The 22,773-nt window shown below is 36.0% G+C and overlaps 3 protein-coding genes across 5 annotated transcripts in view; 1 reads left to right on the top strand and 2 right to left on the bottom strand.

Moving 5' to 3' along the window:
* LOC127869524 (SWI/SNF-related matrix-associated actin-dependent regulator of chromatin subfamily D member 1-like) overlaps positions 1–7,879 on the top strand; it is a 53,219-nt gene extending 45,340 nt beyond the window's left edge. For both annotated transcript variants that reach the window (XM_052412160.1, XM_052412161.1), the window contains 4 exons: positions 4,098–4,178; positions 4,689–4,811; positions 5,220–5,321; positions 7,151–7,879. In XM_052412160.1, the coding sequence (XP_052268120.1) occupies positions 4,098–4,178; positions 4,689–4,811; positions 5,220–5,321; positions 7,151–7,204 (360 nt within the window). In that variant the 3' untranslated portion in view covers positions 7,205–7,879. The remainder of the gene's footprint in view (positions 1–4,097; positions 4,179–4,688; positions 4,812–5,219; positions 5,322–7,150) is intronic.
* The window catches only part of LOC127869527 (calcium-binding protein P-like), a 141,693-nt gene that overhangs the window by 86,851 nt on the left and 32,069 nt on the right, over positions 1–22,773 (bottom strand). The window lies entirely within an intron of this gene.
* Positions 1–22,773, bottom strand: part of LOC127869526 (cyclin-dependent kinase 5-like) — a 159,672-nt gene that overhangs the window by 117,772 nt on the left and 19,127 nt on the right. The window contains exons 6-11 of one of the 2 annotated variants that reach the window (XR_008044657.1): positions 21,846–21,920; positions 19,548–19,644; positions 17,558–17,627; positions 15,222–15,282; positions 14,826–14,906; positions 12,649–12,820 (exon numbers count right to left, since the gene is read on the bottom strand). Coding sequence is in view for 1 of the 2 variants with exons in the window: in XM_052412163.1 (XP_052268123.1) it covers positions 12,710–12,820; positions 14,826–14,906; positions 15,222–15,282; positions 17,558–17,627; positions 19,548–19,644; positions 21,846–21,920 (495 nt within the window). In the remaining variant the exon portion in view is untranslated. Of the gene's footprint in view, positions 1–11,159; positions 12,821–14,825; positions 14,907–15,221; positions 15,283–17,557; positions 17,628–19,547; positions 19,645–21,845; positions 21,921–22,773 lie in introns of those variants that run through there. The other variant, XM_052412163.1, reaches the window with a different exon arrangement.

Below are 22,773 nucleotides of genomic sequence, written 5' to 3'. Positions count from 1 at the left end.
TTTACAAAATAAACATGAGATTTCCTCCCTTAACAAGGTGAGCTTTAGAGGGTCTCCCTTTACAAGATAGACTTGAGATTGCCTCCTTTAATAAACTTGCTATTGCTTTCCTTGAATAGATAAACTTGAGAAACTTGCCTTTCTTAATAGGTACAACTTTAGAATGCCTCTTTAACAAAATAAACTTGAGATTGTCTGACTAAACAAGATAAACTCAAGATTAGCTCACTTAACAAGATAAACTTGAGATTGCCCTCAGTAACTGTCAGTGTCCTGGGCCCAGAAATTGTCACATGTGAAGCCAAAATACGACTTTGTTTACCATTAAAAGCATTTTTGCTTTCTAAAATTCCTCCAGAAGTTTACATTTGAAACCCATAACAACATAATAACTTAACCAATCTTTAAAGTAAAGGTGTGTACTTCCAATTGATGTGTAAATAAAATAGTTTGTTGAATAAAATAGACCGTGAAACATCTTTATATAATAAATCCACTACACAGAACAATTGCTCTGGGGCTAGCATTACAGGGGAGTTTTGGGCTAGCATTACAGGGGAGTTTTGGGCTAGCATTACAGGGGAGTTTTGGGCTAGCATTACAGGGGAGTTTTGCAATTAATACGAGCCACTCTCTGGGAAAATTGGGCTTGAATCATCTGTGCCATGCTCTGGGAAAAAGGGGTTTAAGTCATGTGGGTAAAGTGTCGTCCCAGGCCCGCACAGTCTAATCAGAGACGACACAGCTTTTATGGTATTTTTTGTTCACAGAAAGTCTCTTCTTTGCAAAAATCCAGTTTAGGCGGTAAGTGTCATCACTGATTAGCCTGTGCAGACTGCACAGGCTAATCTGGGATGACACTTTACCCTCATGCATTAAATCCTCTTTTCACAAAGCACTTCCCATCTGTGTAAAGTGTAGTCCCAGATAAGCCTGTGCAGTCCTCACCTGTGCAACAGTATCTTGTAGACATATTACTAGCTGTGGCATCTCATGAATTTTTCCATGCATTATTGTTGAAAACTGAAAACTTGCAACACAGTAATTATATTGATTTATAAATACTATTTCACTTTATCAAAATATATAATTTGTTAACTTATTTGTGTCTGAAAAAATCAAATGAACAAAATACAGTATAATTGTGTTTAATTAAAACACCCCCTAATTGACCTTTAACATAAATTTTCATTAAAATCTGTTGATTCCAAAATGCATGTATTTTATTATATCAACAAAATAACCCTGAAAAAATATTAAAACTTCAATCAAAATGAAGAATGCATTGTGAACATAATCATTTGAGCCACATTGTGGGAAAACAGGGATTTTAAGCATGCATTAACTGTCGTCCCAAATTAGCCTGTGCAGTCCACACAGGCTAATCAGGGACAACACTTTCCACTTTTACAGAATTTTTCGTTTTAAAGAAATCTGTTCTGAACGAAACTCCAGTTTAGGCAAAAGAATTGTTGTACCTGATTAGCCAGTGCAGACTGCACAGGCTAATCTGTGATGACACTTTAATAACATTTATTAAACCCCGTTTTCCCAGGGTTAGGCTCATTTAAAATCACAGCATCATTACATCACCCTTGTTCATAGCTATGTACAGTGTCCTCTTCTACTACTACTACTACTAAGTAACAGGTTAAAAGTGAACTGAATACCAGCCAAGCTCAATTTGTACAAACTAAATATGGATTGTCGGGTAATTAAATGTCCGCTCATAAAAGTGCTTTGACCTTGCTTATAGGACATTTGTAATACAATACTACAACGCATTTGGTTATTGCATAAGCTAGCTTATAGGACAGAAACTCCATATTTGGATTACAATACTACAACGCAGTTTGTTATCTCATAAACTAGGTGAATGAAACCAGATTAAATGTAAAGATAACACTTCTGGGGTATTAATAGCTTCCAAAATTGAAATACTCCAACTATGGCCCATTGAACGCAGAACATGTGAAAGGCCAAGGTTAAAAATTTGTTTGTTAACCATTGCAGAACAATTGCATTTCTGTATTTGATAGAACCAATGTGCAAAAGCGTTAATTAGCCATGGTAAATTATTAGCCGATTGGGTGTTTTCTTTAACCCTTTCCCACTGAGATGCAAAATGAAAATGGCTATGTGTAAACAGCATAAAACCAGAACAGCCTGTGTGTAGCACGGAAAAGTGAAAATGGCTATGTGCAAAAAAAGGTCTTGCAATAAATTCAACTTTCTGAGGGACTACACATGCGTCCAAATATGCATCTAAGTTGTAAAGTTTTAACAAACAGACCAGCACTGTGTTTACAATTTACTTCTGTCTTTTTCCACTGTTCTCAGAAGGTATTGGCCATACTTGCCCTTTCTGCTTAGAGCGCACTATGTTGTGAAGTTGGAAAAAGACATCAATCTTAGAATAATCTGTGTTTTTTCAGCTATGCTTTATTCTGGTTGTATTGATAAATTTTAACCCTTTGCATGCTGGGAAATTTGTCGTCTGCTAAAATGTTGTCTGCTGAATTTATAAAATTCGCATTTTCTTTGATTTTTTTCAAAGAATACTATCAGAATAGCAAACAGTTTGGATCCTGATGAGGCTCCATCTCATCTGGATCTAAACTGTTTGCAAAGGCCTTAAAAATTCGGTTCCCGCATTGTAAGGGTTAATTAGAGATTATTAGTACAATAGACACTTGCATAGTTTACTGCATCATTAAAATTGATTTTACTACTCAGGAGTGGATGTTTAGATGGATTTTTAATTTATATACAATTAAACCATGTTAATGCATCCATGAACACAGTTGAACAATACAGTTTAAAAAAATAAAATACGTTAATTGTTGTTGAATAAGTGTGTCTTATAGTAGTTGTTTTACAGAATATTACAAAAATACATTTTGAAGATAAAATTAACAGTTTTGTTGGAGACAGTAAACAAAATGGTAACCATTCCAAGCTTGATGTCTCTTTCCAAATTCACACAGTACAGTGTTTAATTTATATAATAACAATACTGATGATGATGGTAAACATACATTGTGGTTTGAGGGTTGATATTTATTGTTGGCCTAGTTGATGATGGTAAACAAATAGTGAAGTTTGTGGGTTGATATTTATTGTTGGCCTAGTAATGCTACCAATCTCTATGCCATCCCTGTCACATTGTAAAACAGCAAGGGGAGGGGGGGGGCAGTGTGTTTGGACTAGATTGATCCAAGGTTTGTTTTGGCGACATTTCTTTGTAAACCTGATAGGCACTCCAGAAATAGCACATAATTGTACTGATTTCTATTTTTTGTGCGCTGGATAAATTTAGCAGAAGAGCTGTCATTTAATTTCAGGAATGTTTTATATATTTAAGATTGAGAGGACAAAACTATTGTGAATGCTTAAAATATTTCTAGGTCAGTTGCAATGTTTTCTCACGAGTTCATTTCATGATTTGTGATATGATAACGGCGGTTATTGAAGCCCTAGTGTAAGTACTCATGTTCTGAATGAAATAAGCCTGGCTGTGGGAAAATTGGGCTGGATGCGTTAAGTGTTGTCCCAGATTAGCCTGTGTAGTCAACACAATCTAATTGGGGTTGACACATACCAATAAACTTTATTTTTGATTTAGAAAGAGACTTCATGTACACTCAAAAAACACAACATAACAGCGGAAAAAAATGGGAAAACTTTGCTTCATGCATGGGCTTCAAGTGTTGTCTTAGATTAGGCTTATCAGGGAAGACACATTCCACCTAAAATAGATCTTTATTTAGAACAGATATCCTTCAAATGAAAAATACAATAAAAGTGGAGTCTCGTCCCTGAATAGCCTGTGTGAACTGCACAGGCTAATCTGGGCTGACACTTAACACACGTGTATTAAACCCAGTTTTTCCAGATTGTTGCCAAAACGATCACCTGTAGAGCAACTTTGAATTTCAAGTCTACAACTTTCGTGAATTTTCTATTTAAATAAATTTCCAGGTGTTTAACTTTTCCATAAATGGCTTTGTAGATACTTGCCCTTGTTCTTGCATTTGCATATCTTTACTACAACAAGGGTGAGGGCATGTAAGAATTGCCACGTGTTGTTTTTTTAGGATGACACTCTGAAGCAACAGATGAACTCATTCCTGCTGTCCACACAAAGCCAGAATGAGATTGCTTCCCTTGACAATAAGGTAAACTTGAGTTTGTCTCCCTTGGCATAAAGGTAAATTTGAGATTGTCTCCCTGGAAAATAAGGTAAACTTGTGATTGCCCCCCCCCCCCCTCCCCCGTGGCAATTAGGTAAACGTAAGATTCTCACCATTGGCAATAAGATAAACTTGAGATTGCCTCCATTTACAGTAAGGTTTACTTGAGATTGCCTCCATTGGCAGTTAGGTTTACTTTAGATTGCCTCAATGGACAATAAGGTAAACTTGAGATTGCTTCCATTTACAGTAAGGTTTACTTGGAAATGCCTCCATTTACAGTAAGGTTTACTTGAGATTGCCTCCATTGACAGTTAGGTTTACTTTAGATTGCCTCAATGGACAATAAAGGTTTACTTTAGAATGCCTCAATGGACAATAAGGTTAACTTCAGATTGCCTTCCTTGAAATTAAGTTAAACACGAGTTCACCTCCGTTGCAATTAAAGTGTGGAACATTTCCTTACTTCCCCCAAACCATGATTCCTGTTTTCAGATCCACGAGACTGTGGAGACCATCAACCAGTTGAAGACAAACCGTGAGTTCTTCCTGAGCTTCTCCAAGGACCCACAGGAGTTCATCAACAACTGGCTCATCTCTCAGACCCGTGACCTCAAGGTGAGTTCATCAACTACTGGCTTTTCTCTCAGACCCGTGACCTCAAGGTGAGTTAATCAACTACTGGCTGATATTTCAGACCCGTTACCTCAAGGTGAGTCAGACCTGTGCCCTTAATGTCAGTGTCCTCAAGATGTCAATCTTGCATCATTTGTCCGCGGTGGTGCAGTATGCGGTTACCATGCAACTTTCATCCATTCTAAATAAAACTTTGGTAGAAAGTTTATCTGGATGATAACTAGGCTGATTTTAAATCTGGGGCAATTGCATATACAAACCAGGTTACAAGGTCAAATCTTGGGAAAACCTTGACTCCTTCCCTGAGGTGTTTTCCATGATGACACCCCTGTATTGCTTGGTATATTTTAAGAGTTGATGATAATCTTTTTGAGGTTCTTTGTGTTTCAGACGATGACAGATGTTGCAGGCAACCCAGAGGAGGAGAGGCACGCCCAGTACTACATGAGACCCTGGTCCCAGGAGGCTGTGTGCAGATACTTCTACAGCAAGGTTAGCACCCAGTGTACACCTAGTAGTATAGGACTGAAGTACCCAGTGTACACCTAGTAATCTAGGACTGAATTGCCCAGTGTACACCTAGTAATCTAGGACTGAATTGCCCAGTGTACACCTAGTAATCTAGGACTGAATTGCCCAGTGTACACTTAGTAATCTAGGAGTGAAGTACCCAGTGTACACTTAGTAATCTAGGAGTGAAGTACCCAGTGTACACTTAGTAATCTAGGAGTGAAGTACCCAGTGTACACTTAGTAATCTCGGAGTGAAGTACCCAGTGTACACTTAGTAGTATAGGACTGAAGTACCCAGTGTACACTTAATAGTAAATGACTGAAGTACTCAGTGTACACTTAGTAATATTGGACTGAAGTACCCAGTGTACACCTAGTAATATAGGACTGAAGTACCCTGTCTACACTTAGTAAGCTAGGACTGAATTGCCCAGTGTACACTCAGTAATCTAGGACTGAAGTACCCAGTGTACACCTAGTAATCTAAGACTGCATTGCCCAGTGTACACTTAGTTATCTAGGAGTGAAGTACCCAGTGTACACTTAGTAATCTAGGAGTGAAGTATCCAGTGTACACTTAGTAATCTAGGACTGAATTCAATTAAGACCTTTTGCATAAAGAGGGACACCCTTTCATATGTTTCTTAGGAAGAATAAGTACATTGTGACTTGGGAAATTGTTTGAATCATACATAGTCTGTCACATCTGTTTTGTGTTCAAATGTTTACTTGGCGACCTCTTAACAAGCTTTAGAGGTTAATTTACCTGGTGTGCATAAAAAGCGTTTATTTTTGTGTATCTGTTTCCTTGGAAAAACCAGTACTCAATGTCTTAGGAGATGCCCCAGCAAAACCTTAATGAATGTTTATGAACAGACCATGCACAACAAATGGGCAGATTGTGTGCATGAAATGAAATATAAGTTGATGAACCAAAATTTCATAAACATGTTGCACATATTTTATCAAGAACTACATCTGTTCATGGACCATTTTACGAGTTCATAAACAATTTATGAACTTATAGACAATAGAAAATTGATCACAAGGATAGCTCCTTAAGTAGAGATCGAACTGGGATGCTTCTTAAGTAGAGATTGAACTGGGATGCTTCTTAAGTAGAGATCAAACTGGGATGCTTCTTAAGTAGAGATCAAACTGGGATGCTTCTTAAGTAGAGATCGAACTGGGATGCTTCTTAAGTAGAGATCGAACTGGGATGCTTCTTAAGTAGAGATTGAACTGGGATGCTTCTTAAGTAGAGATCGAACTGGGATGCTTATAAGTTGAGATTGAACTGGGATGCTTCTTAAGTAGAGATCTAACTGGGATGCTTCTTAAGTAGAGATCTAACTGGGTAGCTCCATGAGTAGAGATCAAACTGGGATGCTTCTTAAGTAGAGATCAAACTGGGATGCTTCTTAAGTAGAGATCAAACTGGGAGTAGAGATGTAACTGGGAACCTCCAAGTTTCAAGGCAGATTTTTTATACTACCTTTACTGTATCACAAAGTGTTTGGATTCGTAATTATACCAGATAAGATCGGCATTTCCCCTAAAAACATATTTTAAAATACTATTAATGATACTTTTACTGTATTAGATGTGCTTGTAGTTTCTTGTAAATATAGTTTTCGAAAGATAGAGGATAAAATGGACACAAATCAGTATCAGTATCAACATGGTTAAAACTTAATAGCCATCCATCAATGGATCATTAGTTGAATATAAATATACATAAACGATATGAAAAGCCAAGGCGTTTTTAAAAGATATGACAATTGATCTCTTCATGTGATTGTTACACAGGTTCAGCAACGACGAATGGAATTGGAACAAGCCCTTGGCATCAGGAACACCTAGATGTGGACCTGCTTTACTTGACCTTGACACTCGGTGCTGAGCATATGGGTGTCCACCTTACAAAGAGCTCACACTTAGGCCTCGGTCTGGGAAAACAGGGTTTAATGCATGTGCTAAAAGTGTCATCTCTGATCAGTCTATGCGGACTGCACAGGCTAATCTGCAATGACACTGTACACACATGCATTAAGCCCAGTTTTCTCAGAACGCGACTTATTAAATCTTGATTGGCTGCCCAATATGACACTTAAGACTTCGGGAAAATTTAGCATATCTTGGCAGAATGTTGACCATAATAAGATGATCTCCATGAATACATTATCATTATTACAGGAGACTGCCTGTATTATTATTATCATGTGTGAAGGTTTTTTAGGACTTTTGCTTTAAATCTTATGCTCTGACATTAAATAGTACTGTTTTATTGTGACACTTAAAAAGTACTGCAATTTTGTGACATGTGAATAGTGGTATTATTTTGTGACACTTGAGTAGTACATTTATAGTGTGACACTTGAATAGTAGTGTTAATGATTTGCGATACTTGGTAACTTTTGAAACTTGTATTTCAACAATTCACTATTGTGTTCCTTTGGATTTTGTGACATGACTAAATAAATGTATTGTATGATGTATTTCTATGTTGTAAATGGTAAAATAAACTAGTTTACCTTTGTTGCGCTTACATGTAATGTTTTCTTTTGTTTGCCATATGGAAGACAATATTAGACTTCTAAATGCATGTATTAAGGTACAGCGTTTGACACATAACAACACACTGAGTGCATTTGCCCACCGTAAATATCAAAGATGCATGTGCTTTAGCTATACAAGGGAATTTCAAAATACCTATTGTCTATTAGTCTTCATGTCAAAAGAAGAAACACTATGATTATTTATTAACATTTAAGTTTAGTAGAAAACTGGTCAAGAGGAACCTTCTTATGCCCCGGTAGGGTGGCATATAGCAGTTGAACTGTCAGTCTGTCTGTGTGTCTGTCCGAAAACTTTAAAATTGGCCATATCTTTTGCAATATTGAAGATAGCAACTTGATATTTGGCTTGCATGTGTATCTCATGAAGCTGCACATTTTGAGTGGTGAAAAGTCAAGGTTATCCTTCAAGGTCAAAGGTCAAAAAACTAAATCCAAGGGAAGTAACAAGCTTTAAAGGGAGATAATTTCTATTTTATATCATTTGGCAAGTACAGATCAATTTCACAAGTGTAGTAAAAAAATTTAAAGGATATAATAAAAACAAATTTTAAGGTAAAGGTCATCCTTCAAGGTAAAAAGTCAAAAAATAAAATCCAAGGGAAGTAATCAGCTATAAAAGGGAGGTAATTTCTAAACCTGACAAATGATATATTGAAATTTTATTTCAAAGCGGGGCAATAGGGGGCATTGTGTTTGTGACGAACACGTCTCTTGTAATTATGTGTAAGGCTGTTAACTAGGTCATGTCTAAAAGGTACCTATTAGTCAAAGATTGTTTCAACTTGGTAAGTAATCAGGGCCACTATTCACCAAACAATTAAATTTGAACTATTACAGAATTGCTTTACTTTTGAGTCAAACTTGGCATTAACCACCTCCATGTACATCTGTCTTCATTTTCGAACACAGCAGAGCTAATATTAAAACATGTTCTGACAAAGTGCCACAACGATTAGTGGTCATATTTTTCGACCAAACATAGGTAGAACATTGACATTTCTAAGATGTTCTTTATTAAAAACAAAGGTTTAAGAATTGTTGTGTTCTTTTTTCACTTGATATTAGCATATACGTCGCATGAAATGTTTAATATGAAGTGGACATATTCTTAACCACATAATAGTGTTTGTAGATACAATTTCACTACGCGAGACCGTCTCATATATGTCCTCATGGTTTGTTATGAATTTATTTCCTAGTCATCAAAACATATGATATGTTGTTTATTAAGACGCATTTTTCTTTCCACACGTTCAAATCACACTGTTACATCGGCATGAAGCGAACATTTGTCTTATGGCATATGCACTTGAGCAGTCTGGTCAGGGACAACACTTTCCGCTACAAAACAGAACGCAAGGATTCCCAGTATCTCCAGAGTAGCCTATTTAATATTCATATCCTGACAAAACAACATGGATGTGCAGGCGGGGCTGGAGCAACGCTGGCAGCATATTGTATAAGACAATTTCAGAGTGATGTGGGTCTTTAAACATCTGATTGCATCGTGTAAATGGAACATCAAACCACCATACTTTGTGATAAAAAATTGAAGTCACATTGTGTTATTCATAGCAAACTGGCAAATGTCGCTGGCATATTCTGGCTTGCACACATAACACATGTGTTGCTAGATAACTAAACAATTTCCTTTCTATCGAGGACACTATACTTTTTTGGTAGTTTAGTCTCACAATACAAGACAAATAACATTTACTGATAGGGTTTCATTCATTTATTTCTGTAGAATTCGTGTTATTTGATATCTTGAAATCAATACTGTGTTCTCAACATAAGACATTTATCAATAGTACATTCCGTCTTCCCTGACGATTTACTGATCCAGCTCTGACCCTGAAAGTCTTGGGGATGGAATTTACTGGTAATCTTCCTACACTGAAGTGTTACATCCTATACTCAAAGACGCGGCGATGTTGCAAATGTATGGTGTGCTTATGCTCATATCAGCCAATGGTATAAATGAAGTGTATACATTCTGATCTGCTGGCGTTATGTAAAAGGTCATTTAAGGTGAAAAGTTGGGTTTAACAGCTACACCAAAGAAAATATTTGGAGTTCATCCTGACCTTAGAATAAAGATAAAAAAATTACTTTTCTTAATAATTTAGTTTAAAACAAAGATTTTATTGTTGTTGGTGTATAGTGTTTATACCTGTAAGTCGCATATCCACCTCATGAAATCTTTTATAAATTGCATGTATATTCAAACCACAAAATAATGTTCGTAGATAAAACTTATGAGATCACCTCACATGTGTATTTACATGACTTATTACCAGTTTATTTCTTCACCATAGAAATATATAGTATGTTTATATTTGATAAACATGCAGTTTCCCTTCGGCACATTCAAATCACGCTTTTAGAGTCGCGTCGTGCGAAAATTGGACTCATCGCGTTTCGGCCAGCGTAGCTCTAGCCCAGTCTGGTTAGGGGCAACGCTGTCCTCTATAAAAAAAAATCATGCAAGGTTTCATTAAGTATCTCCTGACCATATTGCGATATGTTCAGGTTGGACAATAGCTTCACTGGCTGCATATAGCACGAGACCCATTTTAGCGTAATAAAGAGTTAAAAAAAAATCTTATTGCGTCTTGTAAATGAAACATCTAAGCACAATACTTTCGGGTAGTTTTTAATAGGGAATTGAAGTAAAACTGTGTTATAAATAGAAAACTGGCAAATTTCGGCCAGCCTATTCAGGCTTTTAGGAACGATTTCCAGGCAGGCTGACAGAGTACGGCAAACATTTGTGGATAGATCAGTAAATGATTTCCCTTTTATCATGACACTTAACAATTTCGGTAGCGTTGGTTTTCTCATCACGAACGAAATACTGTGTTATCAACGTTTATCGTTAGTCCATAATGTCTTCACCTCACAATTTAGTAACCATTGCGTGCTGAGCATGAAATTCTGAGAGATGGATTTTAATACGCAACTGGTTAAAAAATGGTGTCTTAGTGTTGTATGAACATGCAGAGAGTAGTCCCGAATGCATTACACTGAACAATTTTACATCCTATACGCTGTACCCAGACGCAGTGATGTAAACACAGGTCTGGGTGAATCTCTCTCAAATCAGCCAATAAAATATTCGAATTTATTCATTCGGGTCTTCTGGCGTTATATAAAGGTTATTTAAAGCGAAAAGCTGGGTTAAACAGCTACGCCAAAAAAACAAACAATGGTTGACATTACAAATGCACAAGTTAGCATTATATTTTGTTAAAACTTTATTGCACATTTCACAAGTTAAATTACGACGAAAGCATATGTACTCGTGTCACAGGAATATTTGCAAATTGACAAAAAAAGTCAATTGACCTAACTGACAAAACATATAAACATTAAATATCTTTAAACCCATTTATTAACTTAAAGGTCATTTGTTTGTTTCGTGAATTTTAGCCACAAAGATGCTCTCAAGATGAACACCATAGCTGATACAGGCTCCACCATAGCTGATACAGGCTCCACCATAGCTGATACAGGCTCTAGAGTTGATAAGAGAACACCATAGCTGATACAGGCTCTAGAGTTGATAAGAGATCTTTATTACCAGACCTGGCATAATTGACTTTAAGAAAACTAAGTACATTTCAAATATGTTTATTTTCAGAGGTGTAGAAAGCGTCAACCACAAGCTTGGGCGAGCTGTTCATATTTCTGAGCAGAGACAATAAGCTTTTCTGTAATCGCCACTTTCATGGTATTCGATGACGCTCGATTACATGAGTTTGATTTTGATTCATATACAAGCCTGTCTCTGGGAAAACGGGGCTTAATGAAGTCTGCACAGGCATGATTACAACACATGCAGTACAAAATTAAACACACAATTACAACAACTAATGGTACAACCATCGACACAATGCACTGAAAAGATAAGAGCCTGTGTTCACTTGTGAGACATTTTTAACAATTCCTGATTCATCCAGACGGCAATTTAAGTTCATTAGAAAAATAAAATGAAAAATGCAAAGCTTTGTGCGTTAATTGTCGATATTCTCTTATATGATACTTGAAATTCTCAAAATCAATACTTCACAAAAATGACAGTTTTTAACTGATGTTAATTCTATTCCCCTGCAAATTTACTGTATTATCATTATCAATCATGAAACATTAATGTTCATTGATTTCATGGGTGGACTAATCCACAAATTTAACACAACCTCAGGGCTTTTTTCCTTCTGTGAGAATGGCCGTTTTTCACAATTTTGGGAAAATCGCAACTAAAATTTTCACAATTTTGTGAAAATCGCGACTAAAATTATCACAATTTTGGGAAAATAGCAACTAAATTTTCAAAATTTAAAGAAGTTTGCGACTCAAATTTTTACAATTTCAAGAAATTCGTGACTCAAATTTTCACAATTTTTGAAAGTTTGTGACTCATTTTTTCACAATTTTGAACAGTTCACGACTCATTTTTTCACAAAATGGGGTGGGAGGGGGGGGCCAAAGGCCTCTTCACAAAAACAGGAAAAAAAGCCCTGACTCTTATTTCTCTTTGTTTAAAAAAATCAGAAATCCACAAACTAACGTGTCCATGAAAAAGTCATTTTTTGAAATACCATAAATATTTCAAGGTGACAAATATAAATGATTTCACAGTATTCACTAATTTATAAATAAGATTGCTTCTCCAGTTGTGTGATCTGTTGCTGATCAGGTGTCATAATGATGACCCTACGTCCTGACCTCTAGACAGGCCTCCAGGCCAGGATACCTCACTTGTCACCATGACAACGCCCCAGGGAGGTCAGAAGGGGTCAGCAGGCAGACGGACGGACGGACTAAGGTCACTAAAGAAGCCGTGTTGAAGACCTTCCTCTGCTGACAAACGACCGCTAGGGTTACACACCAGTAGTCTCTGAAATAAACAGAATAGAAAATACGGTTACACAAAAATAATTTCTTTAAAAAATTGTCTAAATAACATAGAAAACACTGTTATACAAAGAAAAAATTTCTCTAAATTGAATAGAAAACACTGTAACCTAAAAATAATTTCTGAAAAAAGTTTGTCAAGCCTCCTTTTAAGTTAATACCGGTATATGTATTAGTCGAATGGTTTGTCATATACCTGTCACACCACAAATGAAGCACTTCAAACACTACTTTCAACATGCTTTTTTAGGGGTTCAATTTGAGTAAAATCTGAACAACGGTCATGACATATCTTGGTTTAAAGACTGCCAGTACCAAAACATTTAGGATTTCAAAATATCTAACATAAACATAAAATCCTATTAACCATCATACAAAATCTTACAGTAATCCAAAAATCTTGAGTCCAGTAGCCAACAAATGTTAGTTTCCAGTTATGTTTGCTTATTCACAATATTTGGATCCAGTAACGCTCCATTCTTCATTGTGGGCTAGGGAACTACTTAAATGTATCCCGGGTACTCTAAAGTATGTGTAAATGTACCCTGGTAATGTAAAATAAACTAAAATGAACCCAGGAATTCTAAATCGACATTGGTCGTTGTCAGCTTTTTTTTCCAAATAAAATATGTGCATATTTATGTCAATATTTTAAAAATGGCCTCTATATTATCGAAACTGATACTCGGAAAAATAATGTTGAGGCAGTTTTTGTTCAAAGAAAATTTTGTTTTGTATTCTGTAGCGCGTTTTAGGTCATCCGATTTTGTGCGGGAATAAAAGTTGGCTAAAGTACGTTTTAGTATATTTTGTTCTTACCCAGGTACATTTAAGTAGTTCTCCAGCCGACAATGGCCAATCAAGCCCCAGTAACCAATAAATATTTGTTCCCTCTGACCTACAGATCTTTCTCTCTTGTTACCCAATAATCTTGGTTTCAGGTTACCAATAATTATTGGTTCCCAGGAGCAGCAAATCTTGTTTCTCAGTAAACCACCAATTTTAATGTTGATTCCCAGTAACACATAAATTTTGATTTCATATTACACACAAATCTTAGTTTCCAGTACCCCAAAAATCTAGGTTTCAAGTGACCCCAAAAGCCTTGGTTCTATGCAACTGACAAACCATGGTTTCCAGTAACACACAAATCTTTATCTTGGTCCCCAGAATACCATAATTTATTATTCACAGAAACCAAATAACTTAAGATACCAGTATCTGAGAAGTCTTGGTTTTAACTATCGTACAAATTTTGGTTACAAGTAACAAACAAATCTGAGTTTCATTAACCAACAAACATTGGTTCCTAGTGCCTAGCAAGTCTGAATTTTAACTAACCAACAAATCTTGGTTTCAAGTTACCAACAAGTCTTAGTTTAAAGGGGCCTTTTCACAGATTTTGGCATGTTTTGAAGTGTGTCATTAAATGCTTTATATTGGTAATTGTAAACATTTAATTTTAAAAGCTCCAGTAAAAAAATCAAATATAAATTTTAAAAAAGGAAACAAAAAGTAGACCGCATCAGGGCTCGAACCAGTGGCCCCCATAATCCTGAAGTAAAAACGCATTAGCCAACTGAGCTATCCTGCCAAGCATACATAACATGCGTATTTTATACCTTATATAAGCAATCTTCGTAGTTTCACAAATTTAAACAACAACAAAACTCTCCAAATTATTCAATCATTTGGCGTTGCAACGCTTTATAATTTTCAGGTTTTTAAATCGTTAAAAGATGCATATAATGGCTATATTAGACCATGGCAAATGTTCAGTAATACTGTTTCCTCACAAATATCATCACTAAACTGAAAGTTTGCGAATCTGAAACAACTTTTCTAAATTTTGTCAATTTACCAAACCGTGAAAAGATCCCTTTAAACTAAGGTGCAAATCATGGTTCCCAGAAACACATGGTATTTATTTCATGGCAGCACATTAACAACACATTGCAATTCCCAGTTAGGAACTCGACAGCAGTTACCTGTAACAGATCTCTGCCTTTCACATTCAAGCGAGGAACTACTTGCTGCCACGTTGTGTTCACGTGGTACAACGGGTATTGCTGCAGCAGAAATGAGGGAAATGAATAACAAAACATGTGGCTGACACGACAAATTCTTGAAAGGACTTGTTAAAAAAATGATAATATTTTGCTAACAATATGATGTTAAAGTATCAATAAATTAAACTATAATATTTAAAACAAGAGGGCCTCTACGGCCCTATGTCGCTCCCCTAAGGCATGTAGAAACTAATCTGTTATGTGTAGATGCTTGGAAAAATAACAGTAGTTATTATCTAGACTGTTTGCTATGTTTTACACAGACTTTTAATGTGGTCTGCTACAGTATTAGAACAATCAAAAGTTTCGTCTCACCTTGTAGTCTGGGAGGTGAGAGATGTTTGGCCAAGTCTCCTCTGTTGGTGTCCCCAACAATCTGAAACAGTACCGTACACTACCATGTATTACACGCCATTGTATATGCCCAATCTGAAACAGTACAGTACACTACCATGTATTACACGCAGTTGTATATGCCCAATCTGAAACATTGCCATACACTACCATGTATTACACGCAGTTGTATACGCCAGATCTGAAACAGTGCCGTACACTAACCTGTATTACATTTAGTTGTATAAGCCCAATCTGAAACAGTAACATACATTTCCATGTATTACACACAATTGTATACATCCAATCAGAAATAGAACCATAGACTACCATGTATTACACGCTCAATTTTAAACAGTACCCTACACAACCATGCATAACATGCAGTTGTATAGTCCAATCTGAAACAGTAACGTACATTACCATGTATTACACGCCGTTGTATATGCCGAATCTGAAACAGTACCGTACACTACCATGTATTACACACAGTTATATACGCCAGATCTGAAACAGTACCAAACACTACAATGTATAGCACACCCAATCTGAAACGTAACATACACTACCATGTGTTACATGCAGTTGTATATGTCCAATCTGAAACAGTACAATACACTACCATGTATTACATGAAGTTGTATTCGCCCAATCTGAAACAGTACCATACATTACCATGTTTAACACGCAGTCGTGTACGCCCAATCTGAAACAGTACAGTACTCTACCATGTATTACACACAGTTTCATACGCCCAATATGAAACAGTACCATACATTTCCATGTATTACACACATTTGTATACATCCAATCAGAAATAAAACCGTAGACTACCATGTATTACACGCCCAATTTTAAACAGTACCATACACAACCATGTATTACATGCAGTTGTATAGTCCAATCTGAAACAGTAACATACATTACCATGTATTACACGCCGTTGTATATGCCGAATCTGAAAAGTACCGTACACTACCATGTATTACACACAGTTATATACGCCAGATCTGAAACAGTACCGAATACTACAATGTATAACACACCCAATCTGAAACGTAACATACACTACCAGGGCTCAACATTAACAGTCGTCCTATTGCCCCTGGCAAGTTAAAGTTGGGTTCGGGCAAGTTATTTTATAATCAAGATGTCCCCCCGGGCAAGTGCAAAAAGAACAAAGAGCATTTATTTAGACTTTAATTAGACTTTAACTGCTGTAATAATTTTGTTAAATGTGCAAAAAAAAAGGTTTAGTGGTGCATCATGCTGATCTTTATTAAAAATATGAGGTTCACAGTTAATGTGATATTTCATGTTTGGGCTAGTGGCTTTACATTCTGAGGGCAAGTAGATTTTTTAAGTACTTGCCCGGCAGGGCAAGTTGGTTTTTAGGTTAATGTTGAGCCCTGCCTACCATGTGTTACATGCAGTCGTATATGCCCAACCTTAAACAGTACCCAGCACCATACGATACCATGTATTACACGCAGTTGTATTATGCCCAATCTGAAACAGTACCGTACACTACCATGTATCACAAGCAGTTGTATATGCCCAATCTGAAACAGTACAATACATGTACATTTCCATGTATTACACGCAGTTGTATCGGCCCAATCTGAAACAATACCTTACACTAACATGTATTACACGCAATTGTATACGCCAGATCTGAAACAGTACCATACATTTCCATGTATTACAGGCACTTGTATATGCCCAATCAACAGTAATGTACACTACCATGTATTACACACAGTTGTATAGACACAATCAGAAACAATACTGTACAGTACCATGTATTACAGGCAGCTGTATACACCAAATCTGAAACAGTACCGTACATTACCATGTATGACACGCAGTTGTATATGCCCAATCTGAAACAGTAACGTACACTACCATGTATTACACGCAGTTGTATACACCCAATCTGAAACAGTACTGTACACTACCATGTATTACACACAGTTGTATACGTCCAATCGGACACAGTACCATACTCTAACATGTATTACATGCATTATTTTAAAAAATGACTTTTATGTGGACATGTCAATATGTTGATTTCTGATTTTGGAGAGAAAAAAACAAGGACTTTGTTGCGTCTGAAATTTTCTGATTCTTTTGTATTAATTTGTGGATCAGTCAACCACAAAAAAAACATAAAATGAATACCCCAAGAGTTATAATGATTTTAAAAATTAAGCGATATTTCCAAAATAAGAGGTAAGGAAGTTTTTTATGCAAATTAAAGTTTGCAAATGTTCGCGTTAGATCATCAGTGTAAAATGATTCATTCAACTAAGACCTACTTGAATATCCTTTTCAGTTGGTCCTCGACATCATTCCCTGGGAAGAGGGGTCTACCAGCGTTGGCCATCTCTGAAACACACGGAGCCTACATGAATCATAATCCAAATACTTTTGTAACATTAAATATGCTTGTATCTACACTGTTTCCATTCTCATTTGACTCACTGAATAAAATTAGCTGTCATCACAATTATATGCAAGCACGGCAGCTGAAAAGATCTACATGGCAACGTCACAATTTGAAATTTTCTTATGATATTGCGATAAAGTAAAGATTATCATGAGTGGATTTGTTAGTATAGGGTATGATTAGTGCTTTTGGTGCCAGAGTTATTGAGGTCAAATCAAGGGTCATACAGGAAATACATACACATATAAACAAGTCATCATAGTCATATATATGTACATGTAATCCCCAGACTACATTTTTTCAGACTTAGATAACATGCATTTTTAACTTTTAGGAAAAAATCTAGGAACGCAAAAGGTACAGGGCCAATATTCACCAACTGTTTCTTAGACTTTGGTCTAAAATACAAAATATTCTTCAAAAGTGTAATATACTAAAATTACTTGAAAATGCAGTCTAGAATGAAAGCAATATTTTACATCATTCTTTGTTAAGAGCCCATTGTTTATGATATAAGCACCATTTTAGCCTGGATACCCAGTATATGAAAACTCTCAGGTACTTGTATTGAGTCCAAGACTATTCTTCGAATGGGTTGATGTATAACCTGGATGATGCTAAAAGGGACAGGGTTGCCCATTCAGTCTGGTGACATTTCCTTACAATCAGCTAAATACAAGGAATTGCTTAATGTGTTACTGTGTTACATGTTAGAAAGATTTACAGCATAGACATCATTTTCCATAGGCTATTATCAAATATATATTTAAATCAAACAGATATTTCAAACAATCTCCAGCCCCCAACAAGTAAACGGTAAGGGAGTGATGGCCCGGAGGGGGGGGGGGTTGACAGGGGTTTTTTTTACTAAGAAAGTGACGCCGATATTCGGCGTCTTCCCCTACCAGAATTTTTCCCCTCAAAATACAATTTCCCCACCAAAAATATCATTTTTCACCAAAATATAATATATTCTCTCAAAGAAATGTTTATTTTTCCTTTGGGCTTTCGACAATTATCCAATTTGCACCATGTATAACATTCTTTCTCTCTCTCTCCAGACGAACACAAAAAATCTGGGAATCCCAGTTATTCTAAATATAGCTCTTAAATTACGTCATGTAAACTGGGCAACTAATTGTAATAATCATGTGACTATTTTACTGGATACCGGTCTTGCGCGAGAAGGGTGTTTCGTCAATAAATTACCGGAAACCAGTCGAATTTTCATCCGGGCTATGTGCAAGCCAAGATATAAACGTGAAAACAGAAAAAAAATGTCTCACAATTGGCGTTCTTACACAAACAAAATAAAACATTCGGACTCGGAAGATACTGAACGCATCGAGGCATTTTTTAAGAAAGAATCATCGAAAACCGTTATAACCCAGCAGGATTCTGAGGTAATCAACATCGAACATTGTGAAAGTGAAAGTAGACAATCGGCAGCTGCCGCTCCTTTCCCTTCCAATACTGTAGCAGATCAAGATCGTCAACCCATTCATCATGAAATTGAAATCACAAAATTGACATCGTCCCCCGGCCCCAGTACAGAAATATAGTTGAAAACATTTCCGATAATTAGATCTACACCTGCAACTTAATTAAGGACTTTGACTTTAATACGTGTTAAATGTGTTTAAGAACAAAAAGGACAGAGACAAGCCTCTTTTGATGAGTTATAGACATTGAAATGAACAGTTTTTATTTTTTCCCCTAATTTGTCTCTTTCGCACTCTTTTTTCCCCTTTCACCCAGCGTCCAGCGTCTTCCCCTTTCTCTAAAAAAAAACCCTGGTTGAATACATACCTGCAAATATACAGCCAGCTGCGACATGCCAATAGAGGTAAAATACATACCTGCAAATATACAGCCAGCTGACCACATGTCAATAGAGGTTGAGTACATCTTGGCACCAAACAGCACGTCTGGGGGTCTGTACCACAGCGTCACGACCTGGATCAATGTAAATATTCACATTTTGAGCATGTTTTCAATATTTTTTGTAAAAAGCAGGGGTTGCATTAACTTCTTAAAACTGAAAGTGAGCCTTTTTCTGGGTGAAGGGTTTTTTAAGGCATGAGTATAATGTATAATCCCTGATTTGCTATGCAGTCTGCACAGGCTAAGCAGTGACAACACATTTTACTTTAATGTAATTTATTCTTTAAAGGTGTCATTTCTAAGCCAAAATCCAATTTAGGCGGAAAGTGCTGTCTCTGAGTAACCTGTGGGCACTGCACATGCTAATGAGGGATGACACTTTATGTATATGGATAAAGCCCAGTTATCCCAGAACGGGGATCAAATGTTTACATTTTGAGCCTTTTTTCAATGTTTCTTGTACAAAATCAGGACTCGCATTCATTTTTAAAACCGGAACTTTTTTTTATAAACTTCAAGACTTTATATTTTGGGTGCTATGCTAAAAATATGTGGAAGATATCAGTAAGCATTTCAGGCCTGGAATTTAAGTCAATTTTTGTTTCAGGTCAATTCTTTTTCATTATCTTTCTGATGTGGATTGAAAAGTCTTACAACATCCTTTTGTGATTGCTTGTGAGAATATGACAGCCCAATTCAAACAATGAAAAAAATCCATTACTTGTTAATTTCACAGAAATTTCATTCAAAGTATATAATCAAAACACATCAACATCATGTATTTAAGTTTAGCCTTAAATTACGCTGTAACTCTTGTTGACAAGAAAAATGGTAACACCTTGAAACCAGGTTTTTAACATTAGTTATTAATTCAAATCAAACAAGACTATTGCCAAGCAACATGTGTCCCCTACCTGCAGCTCTACCATTGTCAGATTTTTTTTTTCTTTGTTGCCATAGCAACAAGAAATTTTGACGTAGGAAGAAAATGAAATGATGTGCATAATGCCCATATTGCCATTTATCCATGTTTCAAGTTTCATGAAAAAATATACTGGTCATGTACGTAATTCCGGCCTGTACGTAAAAAATCGGCCACCTGTGTAAAATCATTTTCATGATCTTAACGCACAAATTTTGTTTTTATTTAGAAAAATCAACATGAAAACCATCCCCACTCTCAATATTTTGCAAATGAAAGAACCATATAACCGTAAACTTTTGTGTTAAAATGTCACAAATATAGCAGGAAATATTTGGCTCATGGGGAAAGTGATGTCATCATAAGTTGCAACAATTATATTCATATAAGAAACAAATATATTTGATAAAATTATTTTTATTTTATCTAATAAACTTTAATTAAAGTTTTACCAATTAATTGTACAAAAACTTATATTCAAAACATACAAATCAGAACCTAAATATAAATTTTTATATATATGAATTACCTCCCTTTATAAGAATATTACTAGATTACATGTTTTAATATTATATATAAGGCTTTTTATTATAAGCGTTTACTGATAATCAACACTGAAGTCAACTTTTCAAACAAAATGTGTTTACTTTTTTAGCTATTTTTGAAAACATTTATTAAACGCATTAAAATGAAATATTTTTTAATGAATTAGCAGTTTCCCATTGTTTATATTTATTAAAATAGGTAGGGGGAGTATCTGGTATAATAATTTCGCGTTTATTTTAAATTTCAAGTCAAAAAATTTTAATAGTATAAACATTGATTAATACTCTGAAATTGAGGACATTTGTCAAAAGATATTGCTTTGTAATTTTATCTGCAGATCAAACTGAAAAGTGGCCGATTTTTTAGGTACATTTAACCTACGAAAATGGATAGTTTACATGTCATCATTTTCTGTTCATTAAGTAACATTCACCGATCTATTTCTATTTAAATTTTCATGCTAGGTGAGTTTTGAACCCAGGATTATATATGTGAAGTTTAGTTTCAACCAGTTGCCTAACACTAAAGATTTTTCTTAAAAAGTCCCAAAAGTGGCCGGAATTACGTACATGACCAGTAAAGAACTTTTGAAGTTATCGAAGGATCCAGAAAAGTGTGACAGACAGACTCACAGACAGACAGACAAACAGACGGACACACAGAGCGCAAACCATAAGTCTCCTCCGGTGAAACCGGTAGGGGACAATAATTGCACATGAATTAAACCCAGTTGTTTTTTTTTCAGAGTGAGGTTGAGGTTATACTGATTGTTAAGCTCACAACAAACAGACTCAGCCCTGCCTACCTCAGCAGAGTAGAATCTCACAGGTATCCCAAATGCCCGAGCCAGTCCAAAGTCAGCCAACTTTAGTTCTCCATTCTGTGAATATACATGTATACATGGTGAATAGAAACATACAGCATGCCAACTTAAGTTCTCCCTTCGTTGAATACATATGGTGAATAGAAACACACAGCCAACTTAAGTTCTCCATTCTGTGAGTATAAATGGTGAATAGAAACATACAGCTAGCCAACTTCATTCTATCTTCTTTGACTAAACATAGTGAAGAGAGACAAACAGCCAACTCCAGTTCTCCATTCTCTGAATATACATGGTGAATAACAACCTACAGTAAGCCAACTAAATTACATGCAAACATTAGCCAAAATTTTCAATACAAAAGAACGAAATGGTGCACAATTTTCACAAATTGCAGCCCATAGTTATAGAACTTGGACACAGACCTCATACGGTTACTTCAAACATGTGTGCAGTTTCAATTAGTGCCTGTAGTAGAAACAATTCTATGTGTCTTGTTCTGTGAAAATTGGGCAAAATGCATGTGCGTAAAGTGTTGTCTCAGATTAGCCTGTGCAGTCCTCACAGGCTAATCAGGGACGTCACTTTCGGCTTTAATTGTATTTTTTGTTTAAAGGAAGTCCCTTGTTACAGAAAAATGTAGGTTAAGCAGAAAGTGTCTTTCCTGATTAGCCTGTGTGGAGTGCACAGGCTAATCTGGTACGACACTTTACGCACATGCATTATGCCCAGTTTTATTAGAACAAGACACATATGGAGATGTTGTATGTTTACCTGATGTAAATTTCTAGATACCTGTACAAAAACGAGCACAATTCTACTTAATTGGAAGTCAGATATATGGAACTTGGTCAGTGATCTCACATAATGACACTGAAAACATGTGTGAATTTTCAATTGAATAGCTGAA

Source organism: Dreissena polymorpha, chromosome 2, assembly GCF_020536995.1.
Source record: "Dreissena polymorpha isolate Duluth1 chromosome 2, UMN_Dpol_1.0, whole genome shotgun sequence".
Classification (NCBI taxonomy): domain Eukaryota; kingdom Metazoa; phylum Mollusca; class Bivalvia; order Myida; family Dreissenidae; genus Dreissena; species Dreissena polymorpha.
The sequence above is the reverse complement of the archived record's forward strand: the minus strand, read 5'-3'. Positions and strand labels throughout refer to the sequence as shown.